The sequence below is a fragment of the Rasamsonia emersonii genome (assembly GCF_000968595.1).
Source record: "Rasamsonia emersonii CBS 393.64 chromosome Unknown ctg1118621760057, whole genome shotgun sequence".
Taxonomy (NCBI): domain Eukaryota; kingdom Fungi; phylum Ascomycota; class Eurotiomycetes; order Eurotiales; family Trichocomaceae; genus Rasamsonia; species Rasamsonia emersonii.
In genome coordinates, this window is record NW_013563230.1 from 27,272 (window position 1) to 48,269 (window position 20,998).

The following is a 20,998-nucleotide window of genomic DNA, read 5'->3' on the forward strand; positions in this document are numbered from 1 at the left end:
TCGATATCATTATCGTCAATCGCAAGTACGAAGTCCTGTGTAGGAAAGTAATATCATACCATATCATGCATGCATGTAGCCCTGCGGAAGCCTGATCCTGCTCCTACGCCATTGGCGTTCGGACGCCTGTACAGTACTAGTCCTACAGTCTCCTCTTTCCTACTGTAGGAACGCAAATACCCCGTAATTAGTACCCGTAGGCTCTGCCAGGCTGGTCAGCTGAACAGCGAAATTTTCTCTTCCGTTTTCACCATGCCGTTTGCGGTCAATGGTAACTTTAATGATAATACGGAGTACAGTACAGATAATGGGGGACAAAAAAAGGCCGATTCTGTCTCGAGAGAAATATTATTATTGACTTAAATCTTAATAGCAGTCCGCTCCGTATTAAGTACCTAGCCTAGGTACTATTAACTCAGCCTAGTACTAGGTACAGTAGGAATTGTGACTTGTGACTGATATGTGGGATAGTCAAACTCACTGTTACCCAGTAGGCCTTCTTTTTGGCCCTTGCTCGCTGATCCTGTATATGCAATGATGCATCATCATCATGCATGGATGGTATCCGCATAGAGGGGCTGAGTCTGACAGGGGTGCTAACTGTCACCGTGCAGGTGTACGGAGTAGGGTGCAATGCAAAGCCGGGAAAAATTACGAGTTGGAAGCAAGGAAACTATTGGTCTGTTCTGCAACCAACGTTCTGGACGGGCTACTCTGTGCTCTGCTTGTCATCATCTCTTCCAGGGATAACTGCATAAGACCCCTGCAAGGATAAGAACGTATCCGTATCTTAACTCCGTACGGCCGGTGGGATCTGGGGACAGCAAGAAAAGGTGTGCCCTGTGCGCCGGAAGTTTGTCGAATGGGCGAATGAGACGCTTGGCTGCAGCCTGCTGCAAATGCTGACTGACCTCAACGGGGGCCAGGATAATAAATCTGTTATTATTGGAGTCTCGGCAGTCGTGCTGGCGTCAATAAGAACATTGAAACGAATGTGACATAACACAACCACAGCAGCTGACAACAAAGCATCCAGCTGGATTGCACATGACTGATTCTTGTGTCCTGCGAGAGTACGGAGCAGAGTGTTGCAGATTGCCGGCGGATCTGAGCAAGTCGGCATTGCCGACGATCCGATGTCGAAACCTCATCAATTGCGCCGTTTGTCTATTAATTAAGACCGGAGAATAACCGAAAGCCGTCTTACGCGGCCATTTTTCAGTCCAGTGTCTTGGTCGGCAACTGAAGGAGAGTTTGGAAAGTACGGATTAGGCAGGCTGAAGAGATTTCCCGGTGGAAAAAAAGTTAGTTCGCAAGGAACAGAGATGGCAAAAAAGTAAAAAAAGAAATTAAATGAGGACGTATCGGGTGCAGGTCTTTGCGGGTGGGGGCTTGGTTGGATTAGGTCGAAGATCAAAAAGAGGACGGCTAAGAAATGATCCTGGAGGAGGCTGGAGGAAGGATCGTATTGTCGGGGGACTGCGACTCGCAGCCGAGCAGCCTGACGAGACAGCTGGTCGAAGCCCGACAGTGCCACCACTGACTACTGTACGGAGTAAGGGAGGCGAGTCACGGGCGGAGGGCCGGATTTGGGGGTGCCTGCGAACTCTGTAACAGGCGAGGGTCGGCCTGTTGGGCCTTGGCTGGGCTGGAAGTGAAGGTGCAACTGTTTTCGCTAGGCATGGGCTGCCATTGGGGCGTCCTGCTGGGTCGTGCCCCGTCAGCGCCCATGATCGCCCGTGGTTAACGGTAATGACTAGCAGCCATCATAACCGCAGTAGCGGCGCTCCCCATTAATTAATCATAATTGCCACCGTGGACTCATGCCCTTGATTTCTGTTGATCTCTGTCGACTTTTTGAATTTAATTAATTTGGCTCGAACACGGAGCAACGTCACCACTGACCTGGTTGGCTCTGTGTCGAACTTCCGAGACTGGTGTGTCTGAAAAGTCTGTCAGGGTCACAGCGAGGGCGAGATCAGCGTCGGAAACTGCTGAACTTTCTTGACTGTGCTGATTCCACAACTCCATCCACCCATCCATCCGTCCGTAACAAGTAGTCGTCACCTGCCATCATTGATTGATTGGTATGATCACAGGAAGATGGAATGATGAGGCTTACACATTCATGCCCATGACCAGACATCTCAAGTTGCAACAAACAAATAATATCCGAATCATCGCATCACAACCCGACGATGCATGTCCATAGAATGCTAGATATTACGTAGCTGGTCGGAGAGCATTGATAGGCCTCGAATAGCCGACAAAGAGAACAATCCGCACGGGCCTATGATGGAGTAGCATCCGGGATACTGGACGGAGTACGGAGTATAGGCCTAGGGTGCGGAATAGAAGGGGAGTGGCTGCTAGGTTGCTGCCTGAGCCCCATGGCCCCCCTATAGCACGTACCTAACTAGTCGTTAAGCGGTACGCAACTCAACCGAGAATGCCAGACAGAGTAATCAAGCCGGTGATCTGACTCAGCCACTGAGACACAACTGCAACGGGCGTTTGTTGAATCGTTGGTGTCACCAGATACAATGGACCGGCCCCTGTCCTCTTGAGATAATATTTCTGAGATTTGCGCTCGAATTACCTAGGTGCCCAGGTACTCCGTACTTAGGTGCTGATTAGTCCACCCCTAACCGCGGGTTCTGGGGCTAGACTGCACAACTTGTTCCTTCATGGGCAATAACTGCCTAGCTACCGGGGCTGGCCCTTTTTGTCATGAGATTATTGAGACCGCCAGGCCGGCTTTAAGATCATTGATCGGCGTCTTTCCCTTCTATTGGTCCTGAAGATCAAGTTTCGATCTTGGCCGTACAGTTGACACTCAAGCCTAACAACGACCGATGACAGCCAAGGATTGACTTAACTGCAAGCAACACTCCAGTCTGGACCACGGAATCTGTCCAGCCTCCAAGGCAGGATTGGTAATATCCCTGATCGCAGTGATCGGCAGCGAAGTCTGAGGCGACTTCTGGGATGAGCTGGACCACCCTACAAGTCATGGAGTCGGTTTCGTCAACGAGTCATGTGGGCAGAGAAACGACAGCTGACGCAGCAAGGGCTCTGATTCCAGTCTCGTTGTTTCCCGATATCATTGCTATACACATGTGGTTGGGATCTGACGCACTGCAAGCGTCGTGCATTTGGCTTCTGCATGTGTGACTTAAACCTTTTCATCAAACTGGACCGTCTTAGAATAGGCGTCCAGACTAAGTTGGGCTATCAATCAAAGGAGGCGTCGGAAAAACCAGATTACGTAGTCCAGTCGATTTCGAGCTGTGACGTTGTCCGTCCATTTTAGTTTTTGAGCAAGGACGGAAAAGGCAGAGCGCAAAGGCTGGCTTGCTTACTCCGAACTGTGGCCAAACGAACTGGGAAGACTCCGTCTCGGACGAGGCCAATGCCAACGCTGCGTCACGCCTGGGGCTCAGAGACCCGCGTGTGCTGTGGGGGCGCTGTATGCTGTGTTCGCCGGACTCCGTATTCAAAAGGATGACATTACCGAACTCTGCTCCGAACTGTGTCGGTTCTTAATCACATTATTATTAAGCTCATTCTCAAAGTCTCGGTTGGCAGCACCAGATTCACTTAGGTGATGGGGTCAAGGTTGAGCGTGGTCACATCGTCCAAAGTATGACTGACATCATTATGATTGACTATCCGTATGGAGGCTGGTTACTTATCGATATTCCCAGAATGGAAGTGATAAGCTGTGGATAAGGGCGCATCTGGCCGAATGCATAAGGCAATCTTCGCGACGCCTTTCGGGGTCGCCTGACGAGTGAGTGAGTTATACGAGTAGAGAGAGTTATCGGAGTGAACCACCGTCTGGCGATTTCTTGAACCTTCAAGGTAACACTAGTTTGTTGAAGTTCGATTGGTGATGATGGTGACTCGGATTGTTTCGAGCTAGAAGGTTCCGTTGTCTGGTGGGCTTTGGTTGTCAAATCTACTCCAACGGCGTTGGCAACAGATTGCAGAGAGACTGTTCTGATGGAGCTGGACTATCAAGGCCATCAGCGTTGCCTATCCAATAATTCTATCCAACAGTGGTTGCCCAGGCACCTGTTGTCAAAGCCTGAAGCTGCTCGCCAACCCCCTGGGGCCATGAGTTGTCGCAGTGGCTCTGTATGTTTTGTAACGTCGATAAAAACGGAGCAGGATCACCACCGGCTATCGGCTCCACAGAGTCCACAGGGCCGACAAAGAAAGGGTTACAAGGGCTGCAAGTGGAGGCTGAAGCAGGCTAGCAGTTGTATCATGTACTCCGTACGCCTGATGCTGCCTCTCGGCTTCCAGTGGTGTGGGCCTGGACGGGCGTTCCGCACGAGAAGGTTGGAGACGGCATGTCAGCTAACCATGTCAGTCCCTTATTACATTACCACTTTGGAGAACGGCGGCGTGAACAATTCCTTTCTTGTCCTGACCGCCTGTGGCGACACTGGTGAGCGCCAGAGCCTGGATCCACTAGGGATGCCGACCGGGTCTTCTGGAAGATTTTAGCCCCTGTACGTACCGGGTCCGGAGCACTATTATCGTGGCTCACCCCGGCAGCGTGTCTGACGCAGCGACTACTCCGTAGAGCATGATATGCACGGAGCAGAAACGTGGAATTATTGAAAAAAAGGGTTATTTGGGATTTTGGGTCTGCTCAAGGATCTCCTGGCTCCGCTGCCGAAGGCTCCAAGGGGGCTGGGGTGGAAAGGACGGAATGAGGGCCTAGAGCTCCGCGAGACTCGGGTGTCAGGCTGGAAGGAATGGACAGGCAGAAGGGTAATGTATGCACGGCTCACCTGTATGATGTATATCGGTGTCCAGCAGTTTGTCGTAGAGACGTGCCGTGAGTCGCGACTCGTGACGGACGGTGGTGAGGCAGGACGGAAGACGGAGCAGCGACACGGTGGCCTTTCGGGTTCTGCACAAGGCATTTTCCGCCGAGGGAAGGCGCATGGGGCATGGACCTGTCACATCGCCGCGCATCTCAGCAGTGGGATCAGATAACCCCACCCTGCCGCTGCAGGTTTTCCTTTCCTGTCGTTTTCTTTTTCATATCAAGGTTCAAACTCAGTCGTGCCTCGAATGAGCCTTGCTGACTCGCAATTTTCTCGAGTTCTGTACGGGACGCCGGCTGAAGTCTGAGGTTGGCCATCCCCGTCGCTAAATAATCATGCTGACCAGTGACCACATCCTAGCGACCTACCATACCTTTTGCTTGTCTTGTGGAATCTTGGCTAGGCGCCAGGGGAAGGGCGATGCGGTGACCCTGGATTCGGTGTCACAGACTCGCAGGTTCCACCACGAAGCCACAACGGAGAAGAGATCGTGTCGTAAATTAGATCCGGACAGCGCTAAGAGCCTTGGACTGACGCCGGTGGCTCGTTCTGCTGATGGCGGCCGGAAGCACGGAGGCACAGAGTTTTCTGAGAGGCCAGGTTATCGAGATCCGCTTCCCAGAGCCCTGGTCGACGACTTCGGCCACAGTCCAGGATCCACCTTTCACTATCCACACTCCACAGTCCGTGTGCCACGCTCTGCGCGCGGATTCTTCCCTGGGGCGTTCCAAAACATGGGGCGCTCTGCAGCTCACGGCCGTGCATAGCGCTAAGCGCCGGGAAGGCACGGGCTTTTTTTTCTTATTTTTTTCTCTGGTCTCGCCCTGGCGCCGTCAACGGGTACCTACAACCCTGTCGCTGCAGCTTAGAGGTAGCCGTTGCCCGTGACCCTTGCGTAACGTTGGACCTTCTGGAGTCTTGCAAAAAAAAATGTGACGCGTGATATTGCGAAGGGGTCGCCTGTGCCCTGTGGACGGAGGAAAGAGATTGAACTGAAATTGCAGATGGATCCGGATCGGGAAGGCTGGCGGCAACTCCAGCGATGACTTCTGCTAGCGGTTCGCCAGTCACCGTTTTCTACTCCGTACTACGACTGCAGCCCCCCCCTTAGGTTTCCCTGTTGCGGAATGGTCGTCAATTGGGACCCGACCACCTTTGAGGCTGCGACGGACGGCAGGCGGGTGAAAGATTCGAGACTCAGGCCGGGCAACTCTGGGTGGCTCTCTTGAGCTCCTTCTTCCCCCAATAATGCCCCATACAGGCTTAAAGACTAAAAGATCCTGGCCAAATTTAGTTCTGCCATGCGTTGTGACCTCGGCCCGCTTAGCCATGGGCCTGTTTTATTTGGCGCCCATACTCTAAACTCTCGCCCTTCCCAGTTCCCACCACCAAGCTCCAACTAGGTAAGCGGTGTAACGTGCGAAGAAGGTTTGGAACTGGAAGGCGATGATTAGCTATGATTCCTGCACCTGGTCCCGAAACAAGGGTCGTATCCCGCTTTACAGAAGCCGCACCGGTTCACTAAACTCGTGTCCGGCTAGTGTCATTTCCATGTCATCCAGCATGTGCTGTTTGAGGGCTCCGCAGATCTGGGGCTGTATCGGCGCATGATGTCTCCTATATGATATCCTCCGGTTACTTTCTCTTTCCGTGATACTCTGTCATAAATTGTAGCCAAATAATTCTGACTCATTTGCGTGTTGCAAAATTAGCCGTTGTTTATTAAATACTGGTCATTCATTCATATCCTCATACTGCCTGACTTCTTATCAGTCCTGATATCTATTGTTTCCAGAAACAGATCTCAACAAGTGTCTTCGTCAGATCATGTAAGGATATCTCCATCGTGGTCATAAGGGTGGCAGCATGGTCAATATACTGACAATGCTGTCTTTAGATCATTTCATAACGGTGTTTCATATGGAGGGCTACTGGCAGCAACAGTCGACATCCGGTTTGGACTGGAATTTGCAACAGCTTCAAACGTACCAGTCGCTCGCGAATGCAAATGAGGTGCTGTCGGGGATTTACAAGAGAAGAGCCTCTCGGGTGACAAAGCCCATCAGCGCTGGCAATAGCCCTCACTCTCTTGCCAGACGGAGGACCATGATGGCTCATAGCCCGGCGCAGTATCAACAGTATCCTGCCGATACCGCTCTTCTGGGTACTTCTCTCCGGCGGAAATCTCGTCCCATGAGTTGGCACCCGTCCTCGAAACACGCCAGCTATCCCCATTACATGATGACGTCCTATCCATCTTGTATGGACTACGGCGCTTGCAAGCAGCTGGGGCACCAGCAGCAGCAGCAACCCACCGAAGCGTTCAGCACGGCATCCATCTACGGGCTTGCTACTCCTGTTTCGCACCTTACCACTGCAGATTCGATTTCGAACTTGTATTTCTCTCCCCTTGACGCAAGCTACGGAACCCCGGTATCCCAGGCGTTCACCTCGTCTGAGACGACGAACATGATGCAGATGGACTCTTTTAGCTGGCCGGCCAGTACGCTTGATAATGCATGTCTACCTTCACAACTATATGGAGACTGGGTGCAAGATGCGCTGTCCGCCGATTGTCCTCTTCCCACAAGCCAGATAGCGGATCTTGGTCAAGAAAGCGTCCCGTCATCTGACGAGTTCACGGCACCCCCTACTCCAGATGTATTTCCTACCCAATTTAAAAACACCTTGGAGCCGCAGTCTGAGCCTACGAAGTCTCAGACTCAAGACGATGAGCTGATTGGAATGGGTCTCTACGACGAGCCCGAAACGATCTCCATGGAGAATAGTCTCCTTGGAGGAAGCAATACAAATCGAGAGACTGCTGGCAAAGGACTCAAATTGGAAGAGACGTTCAGTCCATCTCCGGATAACGACGAAGATGATGAGGAAGAAGGAAAGGAAGATGATACACAGGAGCAAGAGGATGAGAGCCAAGACAATGCAGTCTTAGCCGGAGAGACATAATAGGCTGGATGGCGGAACGATTTGAGGAACAAATGGTTACGATATGATTCGGATGATTATTTACAAACTTGCATAGTATGGGAGTTTTGGGCTTTTTTTTTTCGGCGTACGGGAAATGGGCGATACCCCTGCAGATTAGCGAAGACTGGATTCTTCAAGATTTGGCATTACATATTCGCTCTCCTGTTTTATTAGAATACATAGTTTTAACTGCCAATATATGTAGTCACAGAATAATGCGCAGTTTAAGTGCGCCTGAGTCTTGTGTTACTATGTAAAAGGTTCCAAATCCCGGTTATAGAATACGGAGAAATACTATGAAGGTTGGTCTTCTGCGGTCTGGGCCTTTTCGATTCCTGCCCTGATTTCTCAGGCATCCAGAGTATGGAGTAAAGGTTTTCCCGGAGACCGACCGACAGACAAGTTCAGCCAGCCAGCCTTGTCGCGCCGAAATCTGATTGGCGCCATTACTATTATTATCAACGAACAAAAGCCGCAAGTGCAATGTGAAATTAAAAAAAAAAAGGGACCCGAAAAGATTTTTTTTTAAGAAATGCCAAAGATCGTTTTCACGCCGTGGAAAGACCATTCCGAGCTTCTGGCCGTTCGGAGCCAATTCTACCCTGATCCGCTATCGGGATCGGATTTACGTGCCAATGCATGCCGAACGGTGCGTCTGAGATCCTTAACCTCTGCATGTATCATTATGGGTTGTCTCTTGCTAGGAGTTCGTAATATTGATTATGTGACGCGATCGCGACAATGGGATTAGGTCGAAGCTTGGAAACTGCGAGGCAATCTGCCTCATCCGGTGGAAGCCACGGCCTTGTTGACGGATGCTATTTTGCACGATGATGCGGCTAAGAATTCGATCTTCTCTATTCGAGCTACGTATTCGGCTGCGTTTTGCAGGTAATTCGATTTTCTTTCCTTTTTTTTTGCCTGTGATTTTTTTTTGTTCCACAGGAAGGAATATCTGTTTCTTCTTCTAACATAGCAGTACAGATTTGTGACGGGTCTCGTCGATTCAAAGCTCCATGGCCAGAGAAAGACCATGTTCCAAAGGGCCGTTGACCTAGGACTTCCGGCGTCATTTGTTGAGTTGCGCCATGAGGCTACTCACCGCGAGCTGCCCTCGCTGGTTGTCCTGCGAGGTGCTGCGCAACGGTCGCTGGAATGGCTGTGGGATTATTACTGGGCCAAGATTGACCTTCCCACGGCTGCGCCTTCTGGGAACGTCCCGAAACCTACTTTTCAAGACGACTTTACGGTGATGCAGGCAGAGATTCGGCACAGCTTAGAACCGATGATACAGACTGAGACCGCAGAGCCACCGCGAAAGAAAATCAAGTCCCGGCATACGGCATCTCTCGTCTCTCAGCCACTGGTTTCTATCTGCAGGAATCAAGACCAGGGGGCTTATGTCCTGTCGAGAGTCTTGCTCGAGGAGAATATGCTTGTGCCGAAGGAAAGACAGTGAGTTCTCCCGGAGATCGATCCTACGTACCTTTCCGCTAAGCCAGTGTTCTACAGAATCGAGGCATCCCTCGACAGCACTTTCTCGAAGTGGGATTCTGTATTAGAGTCTATCTCTGAGGGCCACCCGGCTTTCTTGGCTGTTTTGACAGAAGAAATGGTCAATGAGATAGCAGGGCCGGACGACTCAGACGTGAGAAATGATCCGTACAAGGAAGGCATCTACATGTGGCTGGACCACATTCTACAGACCAAGACATGGGAGATTCACAGACGGCGACTCCCTTTGGCGTATCTGCTTGCTACGTGCGAGGATAATCTCAACCATTGGACTAAGTCGCTGATGACACTTCTACGAAACGCTTCCGGTGATGTTGATATACCCCGAATCCGCGAATCTTCACCCGATGAAAATTCTGCAACGGATGCAGAAATGGTGCCCGATTCTCTGGGAGATGACTGGGATGAGCTGAAGGCGTATGGATGGGAGTCGTTGGACAAGTGGACCAGCAGGCCACTGGGGGTTGCTTAGTATTGTAATCGTATTATAAGTAGACTAGTTAATGTCCCTCGTCTTTTATGAAAATTGAGAATTTACATTATTCTGCTTTATTCCTTCAATCCATCACACGTGCACCAGATCATCAGTATATACTACGGAGTTGCTGGCTATCACGTGTTGGTTACATAATATTGCCATCATCCGCATCCAAGCCTGGGAGTGGGAGTGGGATCGGGTTAACATAAACATTTGCGATCCGAACAATAAGAATTGGAAGCTAAGTCCATAGCTCCCCGCATTTCCTATTTATCCATCCATTACGACAGACGAAGATTCCATCTAGCCCATGAATTTTTTGCGAGCTGCTCGACCACAGTGCACTCGAGTTTTTCGTCGGCCGATCAACAACAGACGCACCATGCATATCCAAACGATTCCTATGTGTAGGTGTCACTGCATTTTTCCTCCTCTTTACAATACAATACAATACAAACCTATCATGTGTTCTGATTTCTAATCATCGAATCTCGTGCGTTTCATGCAGGGAAGGGGAAGGGCAATAACTATGCCTACCTCGTCACGGACGAACCGACGAAGGAATCTGTCATTGTCGATCCGGCTAATCCACCTGAGTATGCTGCCTGTCCTTATCTTATTCCAGTGAAGTAAAGTAATAGAGAGAGAAAGCTTGCTAACCGTTATCGCTGACCAGGGTTGCGCCGGTGTTGAAATCCCAGATCGATGCTGGGAAGATCAAGCTGCGTGCGATCATCAACACCCATCAGTATGTTGTGAAGGTCCCGTGATTGTGCTGCAATTATTTTATTGACTGTGAGTCTGTGACAGCCACTGGGATCATGCTGGTGGTAACGATGAGATTGTAAGTGATTGCCCATCGATCTCTCGTAATACAGACCTCACAGACCTGCTGATTTAACTGGTACAGCTCAAACAATTCGGCAAATTGGAGGTGATAGGAGGCAAAGACTGCAAGTCTGTCACCAAGACACCGGCCCACGGTGAGGTGTTCAAGATTGGCGAGTGTATCTCCGCAAAGGCGCTTCATACGCCCTGCCATACGCAGGACAGCATTTGCTTCTTCCTCGAGGACGGAGACCAGCGTGTCGTCTTTACTGGTGACACGCTCTTCACTGGAGGTACGAACATGCATAAACGATAAAAAACAGTCTTTATCTTGTGCTCTGCTAAGATCAACCAGGATGTGGACGATTCTTCGAAGGCGACGCAAAGCAGATGCACAAAGCCTTGAACGAGACGCTCGCGTCTCTGCCGGACGATACAAAAGTCTATGTTCGTGGCACCCTTCCTTCTGCACACGTAATGTACATGTATGACAGAACTGACAGATTGGACAGAGTGGCCATGAATACACCAAGAGCAACGTCAAGTTCCTGCTGACCGTATCACAATCGCCGGCCATCAAGAAGCTCCAGGCTTTCGCCGAGCAGAACGAGAACACACAGGGTGTTCTTACCATTGGAGATGAGAAGGTTAGCAGTTTTTTCCCCCCAGGTTTATTTTTGCAGTGCTAACTCGATTTTCGATATTATTAGCTCCACAACGTCTTTATGAGGGTGAATGTAAGTGCAAACAAAATCAACTACATACAGATAGGAGTGAACTAACCATTTTTTTCCCTTTGTTATTAGGACCCCGAGATCCAGAAAGCAACCGGACGCACAGATCCGGTAGAAGTCATGGCTCGTCTGAGAGAGATGAAGAATGCGATGTAAATAGATACAGCAGCTAATATAAATACGCTGCAAGTGCTCTACCAGAATCCCTCTATCCAGTATACTAGACTCAGATCTACAGGTCTATCGATCTATCTATATAACCAGATCCTGGGCTAGTTAGATATATCGGGCTCAAAAAAAGCAGCAGGAATTGACTAACTAGCTTTTCACGAAAACAACCTTCCCACTAAACAGACCTATTGACATTCATTCAGCACCTGCACTGACAGACTGATTGTATCATATCAAACAAACTCAATTCGCATACTGGCACCCTTCCAATCCATCCATCCATCACCGTGACGTCAGGAGAGGAGTGCCTTTCCTTTTCTTTTTCTTTTTCTCCCATGTTCCTCAATTGAGTGAGTGAATTGGCTTGAATGCAATTAATTGTTCTTCTGGTCTGATTATCTGGAGAGAATCATACCTAGTGAGTGAGTAGCAGACATCTTCCATCTTCCATCTTCTATCTGTTACTCAATATCATACCCTACCTAGATATCTATCTAACCTGACATTTATAAAACGGAAACACGATCGATAGGATAGTTTCAAAACCAAACCATGGCAACAGACCGCGCCGCAGGGTCCGACTTCACAACCAAAAGCCGCATTCTGGACACAGGGGCGTCGATCGTCCAGGACTTCCGCCCCGTCAAGCAGATCTGCGCTTTTCTGAATGCGTTGCACGTCTACGCGTCGGATCCGACGCGCGTCGTGGAGGCGAATCATTACTGTACGCATTTGACGGAGGGTGAGTCTACAACCCCCCTCTCATCTGGGCGACTGATGTTGATACTGATAGACATCCGACAATGCCTTATCTACGACACCTCAAACGCCGGCGCCCGCCTTATCGGGGTCGAATACATGATCTCGCCGCAGCTCTACAACGAGCTGCCCCAGGAGGAGCGCGAGCTGTGGCATTCGCACCTCTACGAGGTCAAGAGCGGCATGCTGATCATGCCGGCGCCGGCGGGCACGCCGCAGATCGTCTGGACGGCCGCCGAGACGGCCGAGATGAAGGACATCATCGGCCTGTACGGCAAGACGTACCACTTCTGGCAGGTCGACCGTGGCGACAAGGTGCCCCTGGGGACGCCCCAGTTGATGGCCAGTCTGATCTCGGACGACATGGCGAACAAGATCCATCCGGGAGGACGGAAGGCGTTGCTGGCGGATCGCGATTCTCGGTTTGGAGTCAACCACGAGGAGAAGGCAGAGACTCGGAAGGACATTCCGGTGCCTGAGAAGCATCCTGGTAAGCAGGCCGAAAAGAAAAAGTTGATAACCACTGATCTAACTGTGATATGTGCCAGATGCGGACGCAATGCTGCGAGGTAGACTGCCATAGACTGGGAGGAGAGTTGGAAAGGAAAGCTCAGGGAGCTGATATCAGCACGAACACGAGCAAAGACAGCGACTGAATTCATATTAATCACTAGTTAACAGACAGTAATTCATAATATAGTCACCATAGAAAAAAAAATCTTGGATGGACTATTTAGATGTCTCCCAACAACTACACCTCAACTCTCAACGCTCCATAATTAAATGGAAGTAAAAGCTGAGTATCGTTAGTGGGAACATGATATTTGATCTTGCTTCTCCGTCCACACTCGCACGTCCTGGTGTTTGATTTCGGCAACGGCAAGCTCTAGCATATAAGAAGCGTACGTATATGCCTGGGGAGGCACATGTTGTGTTAAAAGAGAAGAAACTCAGAAGATACTGTAGGAAACAGAAGGAGACGCGATGCAATATGTTTGTTTCTTCAACGGTGGAAGAGACGAGAGAGAATTGACGCGGATTCAATTGGGGTATCTAATCGAGTAAATAAGAAAAGAAAGGATCCAATGCACAAGCCTGGTAGAGTGGTCTTCTCAGCCCAGCATCTTGAGTCTGAGTCTGACCAGTCATTATGGTTTGTAGACTGATGCCAATGGCAATGGCATTGGCATGCCGTGAACCGGAGTGTGAGAGAAGAATGAAAGAGGGAAAAGGAAAATCGAGGGAAAAAAATTCGTTGACGAGTGCTAGCGAACTCCGCCCACGTGATTGTCTCTCCGCGGGACGGGATTCTGTGCATTCCGCATTGCCATGAACGGTATACTGATCCTATCAAGCAGCAAATCAGCACACTCTCTCAAGAGCATGGGATAGATCCCGTTGCAGAGCTTGGAAACAAAAACTCTCCAAGTCTGCAGACAAGAGAGAAAAATACCAAACATGTCCCGCCTATTCCGCCAAGCGCTCCGGCGTGCTACTCCCGGAGCAGTCCTCCGCCTGACGCTGGACGGCCTGGGCGTCTTCTGCGCCTGCACCCTTGTCTGGGAGCACTTCTTCACCATCCAGCGCAGCGAGGGCCCCTCGATGTACCCGACCTTCAGCACCCGCGGCGACTGGCTCCTCATCTCGCGGCTGCACGACCACGGCAAGGGCATCCAGGTCGGCGACGTCGTGCGTTTCTACCACCCGACCTTCCTCGGCGTCAATGGCGCCAAACGCGTCCTGGGCATGCCGGGCGATTTCGTCTGCAAGGATCCGCCGTTCAGTACGGAGGTTGGCGAGGAGGGGGAGATGATTCAGGTTTGTTTCCAAGAATTTAGGTTGCAAACAGTTCTGACCGTTGTCAATCAAAAACTGCTCCAGGTCCCCGAAGGTCACGTCTTTCTTGCCGGTGACAATCTGCCCTGGTCGCGAGACTCGAGAAATTACGGACCCGTGCCTCTGGGCCTGGTCAATGGAAAGATCATCGCCCGAGTCTGGCCACCCTCGAAGATCCAATGGGTGACAAACACCCTGCAACCGGCCCAGTTCTCGGATGAGCACTCGTCGTGAAAGACAGGTGGGGACTGTACGATATATACGTTTATTCTGAGGTATTTGCATTGGCATCAGGCGTTCAGAGTTGGGATGGTTTACAGAAAAAGCGGCATTGTATATATTCATACATAACGATTGTAAAATGACTGTAAAATACAAGCTTTGCAAGAAGAAAGTCGTATAATCTCGTCCAGACGGCATCAGTCCGTTCACCGGAATGACGCCGGATTCCTCCTCTTGTAGGGCAGAGGCTCGACCCTCTTCCTCCGCAGTTCGACATCCGCACCCTCAATTCCAAACTTCGCCATAACTTCGTCGGTGCCCTCATCCCACTGGTTCCGGAACATGTGTGCACCGATCGGCTTCAGATGATACCAGCTCTGCAGAGTCCGCAAACGCATGTGGTCGCGCGAAATTCCCCTCTCCCTGACGGCAGCAATATCCAGGGGCTTTGAATCCTCTTGCTCCAAGACGAGAAGAGACAGGCGGTGGTATGGGCTTCCCTTCTGAGCCGCCGGCGGGAACCAGGGGAGGAGAACCTGGTTCTCTTCGGAAAGGTTGGCCAGGTTGACGCGTGTGTTGGTCGGGGAGATGGGCACGTTGATGGCGAGGAAGTGGCACCGGAAATCGAAGCCATTGGTCTCGACATTCGGAATGTCCGGGTTCATCACGGCGATCGTCACAAGCTTCTCTCCCTTTTCGAAGGACTGGATGTTGAGCTTGGGCGGAGTCACGCTGACCCGGGAGTCCACGAATTCGCCGGGCTGGATGCAACGGCGGCCGAAGTATAGCTTCACATCGACAGTGGGATCGCAATGAGGCAGAACATCAGGGATGACTTTCATCTGCGTGATTCTTTGGATGAGGATCAAACGCCGGTATTCTCGCCATTTCCTGTCTGCCAGATACCGATAAATCGGCTTGTTCATGTCCCCTAAGCAGGATCGTTAGTGTACACAACGTAGCCTCGAATGAACCTAAACTAATTTACCTTGACCGTCCTCAAATTTCTTTTTGACGATGGGGTCATTGATATCTGCGAGGATTTTGAGTCGTTCCAGATGCTTCTCCATTGCGACCAATTTGGACTTTTTCGCTACTTCGCCTCCCATCTCCTCAGCCGGCGTGGCACGAACCCTCGCGATCCTGTCTCGCTCCCGCGCGATCTCCTTGAGCTTCTCCTCCCGGTCTTCCAGCAGCACCTTCCGGGCCTCCTGGAAGCATTGGTAGGGGAGCTGTTCGAAAGGGATGTTGGGACAGGACTGCAGGGCTGCACGACGTCGTCGAGATCCAATTGGCGAGATGCCCTGTTTCAGCAACTTCTTCTCCAGTCGAGGACTGCTCACGAGGGCAGGGTCAGGATTCTTGTAGAAGGGCTCCTTTTTGGGCTCGGTCGCCTGGGCCTCATCGCGAGCAACCGCCGTGGTCTGGAAGGACCGTGCAGACTGCAGTTGGATCACGGGCAGACCTCTGCTGCAAGTCTGCCGAAGACATTGCAGCAGCGGCCTAGAAGCCAGCTCGCAATGGGACATGGCGTAGGCGTGGGTGAGGTTCTGGTGTTGCGGAGGAGCTTCTTGCTGGAGATGCTGGGCGGACATTTTTTCGTCGAGCGCTAGCGCAAATCTGGTCCGCTCCGCGTCCCGGACTCCGACACCCCAATCCTCAACTTTTGCAGCACTGTTGTTGCCATTTCCTCTCCCTGCTATCTCTGCTACACCCGGTTAAGTCAGTTTCTGCTGCTGAGGGTCGCTCGCGATGCCCGGCGGTAGAGCACTTCGGGCGCTGAGGTGGCTCACGCGCAGCACCAATGGCCTTCTCCAGGGGCCTGGGAGCGTGATGGTAGGTCCATGCCATGTCCTTCAAGCAAGCCATTGAATGAATCAGTATTAACTGGATAAAAAAGCGGTGCTTTGCAGCACCGTCATCGCGGACAATGGCCACCGAGGCCCAGGTTTCCCAACAGTCATCCACACCTCCCGTGACCGGTGCCATTGCTTCGGAAGTTGCTGCGATATCCAGACCAGCATGGAGGCCTCCTCCTCCCGTCCAGGCGATGTTGTACTCGTTCCCCTCGATGGAACCCCTTCGTTTTGTCGAATATTCCCCGGAACATCTCTCTATGCCTCTTCGACGTGACATCCTTCACCGAGCCATCGTGTACGAGGGTGACAAGACTCGCCAAGGAACGGCCAGCACGAAATGGAGAGACGAGGTGCATGGCAGTGGTCGAAAACTTTATCCCCAGAAGGGAACTGGTAGGGCACGAGTGGGAGACAAGAAGTCTCCGATTCGCAAAGGAGGTGGTGTCGCCTTTGGTCCTAAACCGCGAGATTTCTCTACGGGGCTCCCGCGGAAGATCTACGATAAGGCGTGGCGGATTGCTCTGAGCTATCGGTTCAGACGGGGGCAGCTGATCATTGTGGACGGCAAGATCTCGCTACCAGAGGGCGCAACTCCTTACTTGATCAAAAACATCTTCAAGAGGAACTCCTGGGGTCACGAACACGGGAGATCCACCCTCATCACAGACGTCAAGGACGACGAGCTGTTTGCGACGGTCAGTGAGGTTTCGGAGCACGCTAAGATCCTGGACCGGGAGGATGTGGATGTGAAGGATCTGCTGGAGACGGGCAGGCTGATCATTGAAAAGAAGGCGTTGGATAAGATTCTGGCCCAGCATTCGAGGGATTTGAGGAAGGAGCCTGCCAAGGCTAAGTACGATTGAGCCATTATGTATAACTACGGGCGAATGGGTTGTGTTTCTCCTTTCGTATTTTGATTTGTACAAAATAGATTACGGTTGCTGAAAGCATGTGTTTACTATGTTTCTGGCAGATGGTCACGAAGCCATAGAATCTTACAACTCTCGTGGTGTGGGTTCAAAGTAGAGGTCAGCTCCATTATATTAGAGAAAGAAACAAGCTCTTATTAGTATCGTCAAGAATTCGCCGACTTCTTTTCGTGCTAATATTTGCCTGTTGCTGCGCTGCCGGTTCCCCGCAAGGAGAGCTGCTGGCTTAGGCTCGGTAAAGGAAAATCAAGCCAGAAAATATTGGCCGAGCCTCCGAGGTCAACCGCAGTCCTAGCGGAGAACTTTTGATTGATATAGCCCGCTGCCATCCCAACGCCATCCCCTCAATCCTCAATAAATTGCACGATCGCTGCTCTGGAAGACGTGCCTCTCTGCATTGATGTTACTACTACGACACTCTTCCTCCCGGTTGCCAACACCGCTGAGCTGGTTCTCGCGGTCTGCCAGAGCGGCAATGCCTTTGCGCGCCAAGGTGAACAACCCAGCTATTGCTGGGCATGCTAGGGTAAGACGAGACGAGAAAGGAAGTACTTACTTGAAGTGACTGTGCTGACTGCTGGCAGTCGTTCTCAGCTCTCCCTGAGATCCCCAAGGAACAGCCTGGCGACGACCCTGATGATGTCCTCTTCAACTCCCTCTACGGTGTCCGATCGATCGAGCTCAATCGGCCCAAGAAGCTCAATTCGTTGAACGCCTCCATGGCGCGGAAGATCATTCCCAGGCTTCTGGTATATATGCTGTCCTCTCACTTTGTCTCCCTCGGGCGAATGCTAAGCAATTGAAACAAAATCACAGGAATGGGAAAAATCTCAACTGGCCAATATCATCATCATCTTGGGCGCTGGAAGCAAGGCTTTCTGCGCTGGTGGAGACGTGACCGCCCTCGCTCAGCAGAATAAGGAGGGCCCCGAGGGTCAGCAGAAATCGGCGGATTACTTCGCGCTCGAATACCAACTGGACCACCTGATTGCGACCTACAGCAAGCCCTACGTGGCCATAATGGACGGGATTACCATGGGTGGCGGCGTGGGCTTGAGCGTGCATGCTCCATTCCGGATTGCAACCGAGCGCACTGTGTTTGCCATGCCCGAGACCACCATCGGTTTCTTCCCAGATGTCGGCGGCTCTTTCTTCCTCTCGCGTCTGGACGGTGAGATCGGGACGTACCTGGCCCTGACCTCGGAACGGCTGCACGGGGTCCAGACGTTGTACGCTGGAATCGCGACGCACTACCTTCACTCGAGCGTCCTGGGCAACTTGACCGCTCGACTGTCAGAGCTGGTTTTTAAGGACTATGCCAGCCTCCCGGAGCGTCTGGATCTGGTCAACAAGACCATCGCCGAATTTTCCACGGGGTTGCCGCCGATTGACGAGGAGCCGATCCTGCTCCGGGGATCGCTCCGCAATGCGATTGACCGATGCTTCAAATACAACACCGTGGAGGAGATCATCAAGGCTCTCGAGAACGAGACGAAGAACAAGGAGTGGGCGCAGAAGACCCTGGAGACGCTGTCGATGCGCTCCCCGACCTCGCTCAAGGTGACGCTCCGCCAGCTTCGTCTGGGCAAGAAATGGGGGATTGCAGAGACGTTCCGGCGGGAGCACCAGATCGCGGCGAAGTTCATGCGGCATCCGGACTTCGTCGAGGGCGTGTCCGCGCGGCTCATCTCGAAGCCTCCGACCCAGGCGAAATGGCAACCGGACAGCCTCGAGGCGGTGACGAACGAGGACGTCGACGCCTTCTTCGAGATCCCGGACGGTCAGCAGAAACTGCCGCTCTTCAACAGCACCAACTACACGCGATACCCCCACGCCCACTACGCGCTGCCCAGCGAGAAGGAGATCGAGAAGTTTGTGCGCGACAACTCCAAGTCGCAGGCGCACACCGTCCAGGAGTTCGTCAGCAAGTGGGGACACAAGGAAGGCGTGCGGGAGAAGGTTGCCGAGGTGCTGGCCCGGCGGACAGTCAAGACGCCTGAAGGGTTGAGATGGAGAGAGGATGAGGAGTAAAAAAAAAGCAAAGTGAAAAAGAAATTGGTTTGGTTTTACTGGTTGATGATTTGCCATTTTGAAATCACTTTGTATCAGATTATTACATTTCTAGATAGGCGTGTATTTCTCCTTACTTTTTATTTCTTTCTACAATCAGACATTTTCCTATACACCGTACAGAGGCATAAATGTCATGATGGAAAAAAAAAGGTATCCTTTTTTTTAAACCCCGCGGCTTGGTTGTGGAAAGGAAATTTATTCCCAGGTATGGAATAATATGTCAGAAAAGTCAATTGGTCGTTATCATTCTCATTATCATTGCCATCATTGTTTTCTCTGCGTGAGCTATCGCTTAAAACGCGAGCAACCAGGCATCCCCGATCCTCTCGTTCGACTCGCCCAGTCCGCCCTGCACCAGTATTTGGCTGTTGCCGACTGTGTCAGCAGCAAACCAGCCTCTGGCAACAGGGCGGCTCTCGCCTTGGATATCCACTTCGTGCCATGTCTGGCTGGCCAGGTCGAACAGCCACACGTCGCTCAACATCTTCCCGGCGCCCTGGTGGCCCAGCGCACTGGGATCTCGCTCCCCGAAAAGCGTCACCAGACCGGTCTTACTGTTGCCTGCGTTGGTAATACGAACCGGGAGCAGGGCGCTGACGCTGCGCGGCGTGGGACCGGCCTGGCCGTCGGGAGGGTACTGCAGCGACGTCCATGTGTTGGTCTCGGGAGAATACACGTCGAGACTGCCGCCCTGCTCGGTTTTACCGTCGAAGCCGTTCATCCGGTACAGCTTGCCCTCTGCGAAGGCGATCGAGGGCCCTCCCCGCGGTGGATCGGGTGCCGGAGCCAGTTCGGTCCATACGCGGGTCGTAAGATCGAACGCCCACAGGTCCGACAACCGGCCCTTTTCAGGGCATCCGGCGTGGACGTAGACGGTTTTGTGCCCGTCGTTGGCCATGCAGTGGTAGCTGCGGGCAGGCGGATACTTTGCGTCTGCCGGCTCAATGAGCGTCCAAGTGGCAGTGGACGGGTCGAATTCCCAGATGGAGCCGTGCTCCTCGATGGGTGTCATGGCTACTCCTCCCCGGCCGGAGAAGAGATAGATCTTGCCGTTGAGGGCGGTGGAGGCTGAGCCGACGCGAGGAGATGGGCTGGCAGATGTGGCCGGCTTGGTGGAGATGGTGGTTTTACTGCCTTGACGCAGGTTAGCTTTGATGTTTGATAAGAAAGGTCTTCCATAGGTGATTTGTCTCATAATTGACACATGTAAAAGACAGTAATAAGAGACGTAGTACGCAATGGTGACAAAAGATATGAAACAAATCCTCATCTAAGGGGAAGAAAGGAAGGAGGAAAAACACTGATATGCTATACGAGCATACCTTTACTCAGGTTCAGCGAAAGAACATGGACATCATTATCCCGGGGCTCTCGCGGCCGCAGCTCGCCGCCAAAGACGTATGCCTGGCCGTCGACGACGGACAGGACTTGAGATGATCGCTGCAGAATCTCTTCGGCCTCGACGGCCTTGTGCCATGTTGCGGATATCGTTGTCGTCATGTCGGCAGCAAGCTGATAGCTGCAATGCCAAAGCACGTAGTGTAGTTAGTGCTGTGAGAGGAGTCCGGACGTTCGATCTGTATATAGTGATACCCAGGACTTCTTTATACTGATCGCGATGGAGTCAGCCCACGTGGTTGAGGCGGGAGGACCTTGTGCGCTGCGGGGCTTTTTCAGTTTCAACCTTATTATATTATTCTCCAATTGTTGGATGGAAGGAACAGGCCCTTGAATGAAGATATCCGATATCGAAGGCCAAGGC

At 51.8% G+C, this 20,998-nt stretch overlaps 9 protein-coding genes across 9 annotated transcripts; 7 read left to right on the plus strand and 2 right to left on the minus strand.

Annotated features, from left to right (window-relative positions):
• Nucleotides 1–4,272: 4,272 nt before the first annotated feature.
• On the plus strand, nucleotides 4,273–5,611 carry T310_3208 (uncharacterized protein; the record flags this gene model as incomplete). The annotated part of the gene is made up of 3 exons (XM_013473909.1): nucleotides 4,273–4,456; nucleotides 4,640–4,852; nucleotides 5,205–5,611. 3 exons carry the CDS (start codon nucleotides 4,273–4,275, stop codon nucleotides 5,609–5,611), a joined length of 804 nt encoding a protein of 267 aa, XP_013329363.1.
• A 1,099-nt stretch (nucleotides 5,612–6,710) lies between these two features.
• On the plus strand, nucleotides 6,711–7,811 carry T310_3209 (uncharacterized protein; the record flags this gene model as incomplete). Its single annotated transcript, XM_013473910.1, has 1 exon — nucleotides 6,711–7,811. The coding sequence occupies one exon, from the start codon at nucleotides 6,711–6,713 to the stop codon at nucleotides 7,809–7,811; it is 1,101 nt and encodes a 366-aa protein (XP_013329364.1).
• A 553-nt stretch (nucleotides 7,812–8,364) lies between these two features.
• T310_3210 (uncharacterized protein) lies at nucleotides 8,365–9,819 on the plus strand (the record flags this gene model as incomplete). Its single annotated transcript, XM_013473911.1, has 4 exons — nucleotides 8,365–8,481; nucleotides 8,584–8,723; nucleotides 8,817–9,287; nucleotides 9,345–9,819. The coding sequence occupies 4 exons, from the start codon at nucleotides 8,365–8,367 to the stop codon at nucleotides 9,817–9,819; spliced, it is 1,203 nt and encodes a 400-aa protein (XP_013329365.1).
• A 388-nt stretch (nucleotides 9,820–10,207) lies between these two features.
• Nucleotides 10,208–11,565, plus strand: T310_3211 (Hydroxyacylglutathione hydrolase; the record flags this gene model as incomplete). Its single annotated transcript, XM_013473912.1, has 9 exons — nucleotides 10,208–10,232; nucleotides 10,334–10,421; nucleotides 10,502–10,573; nucleotides 10,636–10,669; nucleotides 10,736–10,946; nucleotides 11,009–11,127; nucleotides 11,157–11,300; nucleotides 11,364–11,390; nucleotides 11,548–11,565. The coding sequence occupies 9 exons, from the start codon at nucleotides 10,208–10,210 to the stop codon at nucleotides 11,563–11,565; spliced, it is 738 nt and encodes a 245-aa protein (XP_013329366.1).
• A 545-nt stretch (nucleotides 11,566–12,110) lies between these two features.
• Nucleotides 12,111–12,900, plus strand: T310_3212 (DUF1264 domain protein; the record flags this gene model as incomplete). Its single annotated transcript, XM_013473913.1, has 3 exons — nucleotides 12,111–12,300; nucleotides 12,352–12,807; nucleotides 12,866–12,900. The coding sequence occupies 3 exons, from the start codon at nucleotides 12,111–12,113 to the stop codon at nucleotides 12,898–12,900; spliced, it is 681 nt and encodes a 226-aa protein (XP_013329367.1).
• An 884-nt stretch (nucleotides 12,901–13,784) lies between these two features.
• On the minus strand, nucleotides 13,785–15,904 carry T310_3213 (Mitochondrial large ribosomal subunit YmL35; the record flags this gene model as incomplete). Its single annotated transcript, XM_013473914.1, has 3 exons — nucleotides 13,785–14,518; nucleotides 14,659–15,306; nucleotides 15,364–15,904. The coding sequence occupies 3 exons, from the start codon at nucleotides 15,902–15,904 to the stop codon at nucleotides 13,785–13,787; spliced, it is 1,923 nt and encodes a 640-aa protein (XP_013329368.1).
• Nucleotides 15,905–16,305: 401 nt separating this feature from the next.
• Nucleotides 16,306–17,097, plus strand: T310_3214 (uncharacterized protein; the record flags this gene model as incomplete). The annotated part of the gene is made up of 1 exon (XM_013473915.1): nucleotides 16,306–17,097. The coding sequence occupies one exon, from the start codon at nucleotides 16,306–16,308 to the stop codon at nucleotides 17,095–17,097; it is 792 nt and encodes a 263-aa protein (XP_013329369.1).
• A 541-nt stretch (nucleotides 17,098–17,638) lies between these two features.
• On the plus strand, nucleotides 17,639–19,194 carry T310_3215 (Enoyl-CoA hydratase; the record flags this gene model as incomplete). Its single annotated transcript, XM_013473916.1, has 3 exons — nucleotides 17,639–17,689; nucleotides 17,748–17,912; nucleotides 17,980–19,194. The coding sequence occupies 3 exons, from the start codon at nucleotides 17,639–17,641 to the stop codon at nucleotides 19,192–19,194; spliced, it is 1,431 nt and encodes a 476-aa protein (XP_013329370.1).
• Nucleotides 19,195–19,528: 334 nt separating this feature from the next.
• Nucleotides 19,529–20,736, minus strand: T310_3216 (Kelch repeat protein; the record flags this gene model as incomplete). The annotated part of the gene is made up of 2 exons (XM_013473917.1): nucleotides 19,529–20,385; nucleotides 20,559–20,736. The coding sequence occupies 2 exons, from the start codon at nucleotides 20,734–20,736 to the stop codon at nucleotides 19,529–19,531; spliced, it is 1,035 nt and encodes a 344-aa protein (XP_013329371.1).
• Nucleotides 20,737–20,998: the final 262 nt, after the last annotated feature.